Genomic DNA, 10,302 nt, shown 5'->3' on the forward strand with positions numbered 1-10,302 from the left:
AAATGATATTTGTCGAATGTCACACTTTTGTTTGACGCTCTATTTGTCTGTGACGTAACGGATCTCAAACAGAATTGAGTGCGTTAATGCCATAAAATATTTACGACTTATTATCTGTGAGAAAATTTAATACATGCCAAGAAATATTTTATAGTAAGGCTCTTCAAATACTTTTCAAGAGGACATCATCTGAAAACTGACTTTAGAAATCGTTAGAACTATTGTACTATGTAGTTTTAATGATGTCCTGGATAAATGAATGAGTAAAAATGTTGGTATATTTACAAAATTTAATTATAATTGTTTAACACTCTGTATAAATTTCTTTCTTTTTCCTCAGTCTGCACATAGAGTGTAAATTGCGAAAAGAATTGTTGATGCCAAAATTAGGACTACTCAGAAATATTAAAGATGCCACAGCACTCAACAAAATATCATCCAAACATAATTCAACAGTGAGTTTATAGCAAACTCCGAAGACAAGAGTGCTGTAGCTATAAAATGAAACACGAATATGTTGCTAGTAATGTTAGTTATATGCCGGACACAGTAGCCGCGCGGTCTAACACATGAACTGTCTTCGCTCGCTCGGACGCTGGGAACGTGGGGTCGAACCCTATTCGGGGCACGGATGTTTGATGATGTGCGTGTGAGTTTTTCTGTGTTTGTGTTGTCCTGTGTTTAGGTAGGGAGGCCTTCCGACGGGCTGATCACTCGTCCAAGGAGTCCTACCGTCTGTGTAAAATGATCGAGAGACTAAGAAAACAGCCCTATGCTCCAAAGCGGGAGCAAGAGGAAAGAAACAAATGTTAATAGTGTTAATAAGTAATAAACTTGTACGTTTTCGTAACTTTATTTACCAGTATTTCTCGTAGTTGCTGTTTCATCTGTCTCGTAAGACTGCATCGCCATAATGAATACATCAATATAAATTCAGGGTGTGTAATTATAAGAAACTAATTTAACGTCTATTGGAGATTCGTCTCTGCAATCTCATTGTGTGTTGCACCAACTTTCATGTACTACTTCTTTGCTCTGCTTATCCCTTCCCGGTCCTGCATGCTATCGAATGCTGTCTCGAGATCTACGTTTAACGCCATCTCCGACTAATAACACAAATAAATAATCGTAATCCGGCTTCTTTTTATTGTCACCATTATTGGATTGCTGAATGAATTTGTTGATCACTCTCAGGTAATAACTATTAATAATTATAACACTATCACTGATAACCACACTTCTCGAATAATTGCACGCTAAGTCTTCTCCAGTCTGCAGCGTCTTCACTAGTCGTTGCTTGGTAACAGCTCTCAACAATAAAGCAACCCCAGTTTTTGTGCTCACATCGTTACTGTCCGGCGAATATCACACAACTGAACTGTCTGCTTAGTTATAGCACCATCTCTTCCAAACCTCACTTGCAGAGCTCAACTCACTCATAGAGAGAGAGAGAGAGAGAGAGAGAGTTACTTTACGACTGGCGGTTTACCGCCAATCAGTTCATCTTGGCATCAGGCCGCTTGAGACCCACGACCACAGATTTTTTCCAACTCAACTCTTGCGGTAACAGTCCTTATATAACATCCTCTCCGACGAGAAGATGGGTTTGTGTCTTATGAATACACGTGACTTTTCGTCAAATGTACGTTTCGCACATATAACATGTTATCGAAAATTCTTCCTTCTGCACTACACGCAAGTCCTCTGTCAGTACTGGCTTTACAGAACAGATCGTGCCTAACTTACGTATCTTATGCTACATAAGCTTGACTCACTCATAGCTCGAGCTCTCCTGGTTATAGTAACTTCTCGGCACGGACCACATAGAAATTATTGCGTGCGTATTCGTTGCCGCGGAATCGTCTTTACCGAGCTGTTGCCCAGAAACGGGTTTCATAACATCGATTAGTATGAATCCGCTACCACAAAAACGGGCACTGTTTCATGACCGTTACCCAGCAACGGATGTACCCACCACAGTATAGTACACTATATTTTGCATACCCATATAAAAATATCAGTATTCACACAACAGACATGATACACGGAAACAATATACTTTTCACTCATTCGTGACTTACTACATAACTTAGTTTCATGCAACAGTTCGTTGCAGTGGTAACCAGATACTGCGTTATATTACTTTTCTCTGTATATATTGAAGGATGAAGTAATGATGGAAGCAAATAACTAATATGTGTCTGACAACAGAACCCGAATAATTATAATTATGGAATTAAAATAATTAAAAATAAACATGAATTTAACACCAGAACTTATTTACTCAGTGCCCTCTCTGGTGTCTGGGCAGAGACATGGCTTTCAGCTTACGATGTGCTGCCTGGTTAGGAAGAAATGCTGTGTGGCTCTGGAGCAGTGGTGGAATGCTGATGAGTAGGAAAAACCCGACAGACTTTCTTCAGTGTTATCACATTACCGCAACTCTCACGTGCATTCACGCGGGATTGAACTGAGACCTCGGCGGTAAGAAGCCAGCATCTGAATGCTGAACAATAACATCGTCAAAATAAATGTTCATAGAACGTACAAAGGCCGATCACAGTGGCCGGGAGGTCTAAGGCATGAACCGTCTTCGCCAGCTCGAACTCTGAGGTCATGGGTTCGAATTCCACTCGAGACATGGATGTGTGTGTGCGCTTGTTCTGTGTTTATGTTGTCCTCTGTGTAGGTAGCGACCTTGCGACGGGCTGATCCCTCGTCCAAGGAGTCCTACCGACTGTGTAAAAGAGATTACGAAAGTGAAGAAGAGTCCAGATCCCAACAAAAGTCTGAATGAGTGAATGAAAGGATCTATAAATATATAATTATGGACAATTACGAATATAAAATTATCTTACTGAATGCTTTATTTCTGGGTAGCCCATACCTAAGTTTAACTTTAGTATGAAAACACGAGTAACCTGCAATCCCGGCCGCGCCATAGCTCAAGCGGTTAGTCGCTGGATTCCCACCGCGGCGGCCCGTGTTCGATCCCGGGTCTGGTCAAGTTGGATTTGTGGTGGACAAAATTGCGCTGGGGCAGGTTTTCTCCGAGTACTTCGGTTTCCTCTGCCAATGTTCATTCTACCAATTGCTCAACAATCACCCTCACCTATCATCTGGGGCTGGTACAATAGGCCAGAAGTGGCCGCAGTACAAGGGACTTAGTCCCACCCCACTAGCATTAAAAAGAAAAAGTTCAAGTACTTTATGACCCACAGTGCGTCATGTGGGACTGAAGGAGAGACCAGGGCCCAACAAAGGTCTGAATGAATGAATGAATGGACCTATGAATATATAATTATGGACGACCCTTAGGGCAAGAAACTCTATGTGTAATTATGTATGGTTACCAGCAGAGCACTGAAAACAGAAAGTAGTGTCGTTCTGCGTCACCAGCTGACGATGTCAGGCCCTCGTTTCTATAGCAGATGGAATATAGTATCTGAGACCTTTACTTCGAACACAGGAAACCACGGAAGGACTCGTGTCATGGCAGTTGCAGCCCAAGAGGTGTTCGAACCGTGTACAACCCAAAGACGAGTTAAGGGCGTTACAAGTGCAACACAGTTCACTGCGTAATTCAGTTTATTTTCTTGGGGGTGGGGTGAGACTGAATCCACTTGGTACGTCGGTCATTTTTTGGCCTATTGTACCAGCCCCGGATGAAAGATGATAAATGTGGAGCGGTTGGTGAAATGAGAATTGGCAGAGGAAACCTGCCCCAGCGCCACTTAGTTCACCACAAATCCCACTTGACCAGACCCGGGATCTAACCCGGGCCTTCGCGGCGGGAAGCCAGCGATTAACCGCTTGAGCTATGGCGCGCCCCAAAATGAATATTAAAGAAACAGGAAGTGAGGTTGTGGATTTTCATCATTTAGATTCGAAGTATTCACACTGATTACTTCGGAGAACACGATTTATAGGCCGTAACGCCGTATAATTTGGTACAAGCCCGACAGTGTTTCGGTTAAACGTATCGCCTCCCTTCTCAGGGCCTAAAAATAATGCAAACCTTTTGTTTATTGCTGGCTTCTTGTTTGGCTTACTCTTCGACCCTGAGAATGGAGGCGATACGTTTCTTCGAAACGTTGGTTTTCAATTTACCATACTACATTCTTCCTGTGTTCTATTCGTCCAGTGACGGGCCGTAATAGTGAACACAAAAGTGAGCAATCTGTTTCCATGAAATGAGCATAATTTCTTTAACAGCTGAACGACTAGAAGCTTCTCAAGTTGAATTCTGTTCCGGGGAGTTACAAGTAAACTGCACACGGATGTGTTTGTGAGTGCAACAAGAGCCGCCTCGGCGTCTCGGCGCTTGAAGCCACATGTGCGTGTCACAACTTCATATACATTTCTTTGTTCTTTGTACTTTTCCACACTGTTCGAGTTTTTTTCAACCAAATTTTGCACGACGGGAGAGGACTTCTCTGGGGAGCTCTCGGACACGTGAACCCCCACCCCCGGCCCATATTTCGGAAACATGTTCCTGACAATATAATTGTTACTGAAACTGCTATGTAATTTTCACAACATTTATGTTAGAAAAGATAAAAAGATACTGTTACATGTAAATCCATCGCTAGGTAAAGCCCGTAGTACACACGCGGCCATCAATATTGGGAGAAGTGTTTTCTTTGTGTCCACGCATCTTGTCCATACACAATACTGGAGTAGCGATCACGTGACATAAGCCAGTCAAAGTGGAAGCGCAAAATATAAATTAGCAGGCAGTCTGTAGAAGAATACATCTGTGGCAACGACATTGCCGATGGTAGCTACCATACTTGATGTAATTTGGTATGAGACTCGCTTCTTATTTAACGGTCGTTAGCATGCGGACGAGCAAGCCCGAAACGACCAATCTTCTCAACTCGAATTAGCTCCGAATTGCTCTCCTGTGACATATCTGGTCGTGATTACTTAAATTAACTTTGAAGTTCATTTACACACTATTCAGACTAGAAGTTGTCGCATTAAATCTCCACCTGCAAGACTGCATTGCGGTTAGATACAGATGTACAGCCCCACCAGCCCGGAAATAATATTAAAGAATTCATTCTTGAAAAAGGATTTCTTTCGAATGTTTGTTTTCTCACTGCGGTAGAAAAAATAAGCAGGAGTGGCGCCGTCCTGTGTATTTTTCTTCTTCCTCTCTGCGTTTCTTTCACCCTTCATGGATATTCCACCTTCAGGTTCCACAGTAATCTGTTCTTCCTAACCTCGTGCTTCCGTTCTGGATTACATGTAGATTCTTTTCTTCTCTGGGGCCCACCCAGTCTGCAATGAAATGGGTACGGGGGCTGTTTCCCTGGGGCTAAAGCGACAGGGGTGTGAGGATGGCCACGGAAATCTGGTGCCAAGGTCAAGAATGTGGAGCTGTCTCTCCAGTCCTCCCCCCCTCCTTCGTTTCCACGGAGTGGAGCTTAAGCACAGGGACAACTTTACCTTTTCTTGTACTTTATTTTACCTTTGTTTTCACCCCTTCTTCAGTTTGTTCCTTGTTCTGATCAGTGCAATATATTTGTAGCTAATAAATCATATTTCAGTCATTCAACAGGGCCATAACATCTCGGCTTATATATTTTTATTTACCTTATACCTAAAGGCTTCTTTTCGCAGACTTCGTCCTATTAAAACAAAGTGTCAAAGATTGGAGCTTACGTAAATTTCTCGGCAGACAGAACTCTTAATTATTATGGTCATCATCATCAGTAATCTGTCAAGACGACAGGTCCACAGTCTCTTTCAAAACAATCCCTCCACTTAATGCGANTAATTTTACTTGTTTATAGAATTTATCAAATTCCACGGAGAAGCACGGTCGAAATGTTTTCCTTCTGCACTCAAATGTTTCAGTGTGCATGAGACAAGGTGCAGCGCGTCCTCTCTGAATTTGGTACTGATCTATTCTTAAGAGGCCTCTATCATGTCTTTGTCACATCAAACTTCTGTCTGGAGGAAGAGTTGTTGGAAGAGAGTGTGGATGTTAAATAGCCAACACATGCTTGAGTCAAGTCGTCGCATCAAAACAGGCCACATCGCTACCGCCCTTTGCATCCGCAACAAACAGCGACACCTGCTTAATATAACCTCAGTACTTTTCAAAGACTAACATATCTCTCTTGGTTGTGTTGTAGTTCAGGTGATCAGTCATGGGTTTTGCCGCCGTGGCTAACTGGGTTTCGTTCCATGGCCGTTCATTATTATTATTATTATTATTATTATTATTATTATTATTGTTATTATTATTATTATTTAACTGCAAATGGGTTTCCACCCGGTGGCAGTGGTACTGCAATAAGACAACAGAGAAATAGCACATATAAACACGTTCAAACAAAACACGGCACACAAATAAAAGCTTATTAGTGGGGAAGGTTACTTCGGTTCCCTTAGCAAGCCTCAGTGGACGCGCGTGTCTAGAGGACGAATTATCTTTTAACACGTAAAATAGGTACGAAGCATCGGTCAGTTCATGGAGATACCGGCGGCTGAGCGGCTCCGAGCTGAAGGCCGCGCAAGTAAAGTGACTCGCAACTGCACTCACCTGATCCTTGCTCCAGCGGTTGGCAACACTGTCGGTGCTTGCGTGCACGTCCTCCTCTGTCGTCTCGATGTCCACTGTCTCCTCGTCGCTGCAGGCCTCCAGTTCGTAGTCCGGCCGCTGTTCCGGCTCCAAGGGCCGAGGTAACACAGGGTGCACGGGTCGGAACGCCGACTGATACAACTTGTTGTCGCCCGGCTGTGGCCCCACCGCTGCGTGGAGCGAACCGTCGGGATGGGGCGCCGGTCCGAAACCCAGGAACGGGCTCCCCCGCTTCGCCAGCCAGGGCAGTGCCGCGTAAGGCGGGAACGGGAACTGATGGTGCTTAATGTTGCTGGTGCTGTGATGCCACACGTAATCCATTACCAGGCTGCGGGAAAGTGGCAAGGGGAGGTCAGGGAAGGGTGGAACACGGGGCGGTGGTGCGGGGATAGAGGCGGGGGTGGCCGAGAAGGGTGCTGTGGACGGCGAGGATTCCTGCGTTACCTTGACTTGTTTGGCCGGTGTCGGTGTTGATGGCGGGTGGCGACTCTGGTTGTGAGCGACGGCTGCAGACGCCAATAAACGTTTCCTCGTTCCGCCATTGAACATCGCCTTTACGTCTTCCCAAGCGTGTGTGATCTAGAAGCAAGCGTTAAAACCAAACTGCAGTGATAAACGTTGTAAATGGAGGTAAAGTAAAGCTACCCTGTAACAGGCCGTGACAATCGGCTCACAGATGACGGTAAGATTTTCAGCCTTACGCGCCGGCCGCCCTTTACCCCTCAGGAATATTCCTGGTACTCATTTCTGTTAGAGTCTGAGTCGACTCCAGGGCCATAGTGTGGCTGGAAGGATTAGGTCAATTGAAAAAAAAATCCAATGACATCGGGACTTGAACCCGCGATCTTCCGGCTTGTAGCATAGTGCCTCAACCAACTATGCTACCGCATGGAGGATAATATTAAAATGAATCTTATTCCTAGAATTTCAATCATAATTCCTACTGTGCCAAATAGAAGGCAGAGTTCGTCCGGTATGAAGGTGAATTGTTGGCAGTAGGGAATGTTCTACCACTGTTTCCAAACGCCTGCAGCCTAGACTGCAATCGAACTAGTGAGACGTCTGAACGGGCTCAAAGTCAAACTCTCATATTCGTGCCAGCAACTGTCAGCAAAAGGTCCGCGCCGTAGCGTAGGCGGTTAGTAGCTGGATTCCCACCCCAGCGGCCCGGGTTCGAGCGTGGATCGCGGCGGCAGTTTCTCCGAGTACTTCGGTTTCCCCTGCCAATCTTCATTCTACCAGTTGCTCCACAATCACCGTCATCTATCATCTGGAGCTGGTCCAGTAGGCCAGTAGTGGCCGCAGTACCGAGTGGACTCAGTCTCTACGAATATAAATAAAGCTGATAACGGTGACCTCGCAGTCTAAGGTACGAGCTCTCTTCGCCAGCTCTAACATTGGGATCGTTGGTTCGAATCCCACTAGAAGCATGGTTGTCTGTGTGCATTTATTCTTTGTTTGTGCTCTCCTGTGTGTGCAGATAGACACCTTGCGACGGGCTGATCCCCCGTCCAAGGAGACCTACTGGCTGTGTAAAAATCAAGAAACAAAAACCAAGGTTAAACAAAAGGCTGTAAAGCCATAGATAAATGGATGGATGGATGGATGGATGGATGGATGGATCCACTGGTTAGTAGGAACTGTGAATAAAGTAAGAAAACGCCGTAAAAACGTCGAGCGTGCGCAACAAATATCTCCAGGTGTGTCTTGACAACATACTTCAGATAAATTGCCAAGAGACGCCACATGCTCTTAGATATAGTAATTTTTGGTAATTTTTATAAAGGTCGAAATGTTCAACGCTTGGCAATTTTATGGTCAAAGAAACGGTTTAATGGACTTGATTCATCGGGGTTAGAATATGGACCATTATCACTTATGGTATTACCTCATCTGGCGGCGAGCCACTGAGCTTCATGTGTCTCCTCCAGGAGTTGAAGTTGGCGGCGTCAGGTTGCACGTACTTGGCGGCGGGGCCAGTGCGATGAGAGTGGAAGATGAACTTATTTGGCGAGAAGAAGAGGCCACAGAAGGCGCACTTGATGCACTTGGCTCTAGAGGAGTTGTATCGTGCGGGCAGGAAGGCCCCGCGGCACCCCCACGCACATTCGTGGTGTACTGAGAAGGCAAAGTCCTCCGGCAGGCGTGGAGGAGAGTTGTCCCCCAGAAAGGACTTGCAGAGACGTTCGGCCTCCCGACGCGTGATCATACCGCAGCGTCGGGACGATACAGGCATGGCGCCGGCCCGACGCAGGATCTCAAGCTGAACCGGCGTGCACTGAACGCACGTGATTCCCAGAGCTACCCGCCGGTTGTGGATTTCGTTGTAACTGAATTCCTTGAGGAGTGTGTTGGAGATCTGCGCCAGACACAGCCTCTCCTGGGACTCGATCACCAGCGACACGATTGGAATCCCGTACAGCAGCACGGTGCTAACCTGAGCATCGAGATATATCGATATGAGAGGCGACTTTAGTGATCTACTGATATAACATGCTCACCTGAGCATCTTGGACCTGAGTCCCTCTTGAGAAACCGCCAATTGTGTAGCTACTCAAGAATTTTCCTGTATTTTATGGAACCCGAAGGTTCATTACCGTTTTCACAAGAGCCCTCCACTGGTCCCTATCCTGAGCTAGATAAATCCAATACATACCATCCCATCCTATCTCTCTAAGATCAATTTTAATATTGTCCACCTACCTACGTCATGGTTTTCCCAGTGATCTCTTTCCTTCTAGCTTTCCCATCAATATTCTATATGCATTCCGCGTCTCCCCCATTCGTGCTACATGACATGCCCACTTCATCCTCCTTGGCTTGATAATTCTAATTATACTTGGAGACGAGTACATGTTATGAAGCTCCTCATTATGCAGTTTTCTCCAACCTTCTGTCATTTCATCTCTCTTCGGTCTAGAATTCTCCTCAACACCCTGTTCTCAAACACCCTCAGCTTATGTTCCTCCCTTAATGTCAGAGACAAAGTTTCACACCCACACAGAACCACAGGCAAAGTTATAGTTCTGTATATTCTAATTTCTATGTTTTTAGGAAGCAAACGAGAAGACAAAAGGTTCTGGACAGAATGAGCATCGACGTTTACCGAAACAAAAATGCTTCTGAAATAATTAGAATATGAGAACCTGTTTACCTGGTTTGGTTTTGAGCTGAGCTGCTGCTGAGTAGGAGACAATTTTTGCTCTTTCGGACTCCGCGATTCCGTCACGTGACTAGCAGATGTAAGGGGAATCCTTGCGCTAGACTCCATCCTCGGAAGTTAGTAGTTGTGTGGGCTGGAAACAAAAGCAACGCAAGATGCCATCAGAAGAAAGTATGTTTTACAGCAACGTCGCTCTTATCCACGGAAAACTGGAGACGCGTACGTCATTCTCTTGCCCTAGTATCTTCGATATATCGCAGACGACGAGAACAGTAGTAAATCCCAACATAGACAAGTGCATTCATTTTACTTTGCAGCCATATATATTATAAATTAAATTAAAATGTAATATAATTAATAAAATATAATAATTAATATATATCAATACATATTATTATATTATATATATTATTAGTAATATAATAATTAATATATAATTAAAAAATATAATTAAAATATAAATTAAAATCTTCAGTTTTCTAATTTTTATGTGTACCACCTCTGTGGACTAGTGTTCAGAGTTCCTGGCTAGAGATCCCGTGTT

General features: G+C 44.5%; 1 protein-coding gene across 1 annotated transcript in view; it reads right to left on the reverse strand.

Moving 5' to 3' along the window:
• LOC111871025 (SKI family transcriptional corepressor 2) overlaps positions 1-9,866 on the reverse strand; it is an 18,002-nt gene extending 8,136 nt beyond the window's left edge. Inside the window, exons 1-3 of the mRNA XM_033754068.1 lie at positions 9,750-9,866; positions 8,484-9,032; positions 6,557-7,174 (exon numbers count right to left, since the gene is read on the reverse strand). Of these exons, the coding sequence (XP_033609959.1) occupies positions 6,557-7,174; positions 8,484-9,032; positions 9,750-9,866 (1,284 nt within the window). The remainder of the gene's footprint in view (positions 1-6,556; positions 7,175-8,483; positions 9,033-9,749) is intronic.
• Between the last annotated feature and the right edge of the window lie 436 nt (positions 9,867-10,302).

Source organism: Cryptotermes secundus, unplaced genomic scaffold (genome assembly GCF_002891405.2).
Source record: "Cryptotermes secundus unplaced genomic scaffold, Csec_1.0 scaffold1606, whole genome shotgun sequence".
Taxonomy (NCBI): Eukaryota; Metazoa; Arthropoda; class Insecta; order Blattodea; family Kalotermitidae; genus Cryptotermes; species Cryptotermes secundus.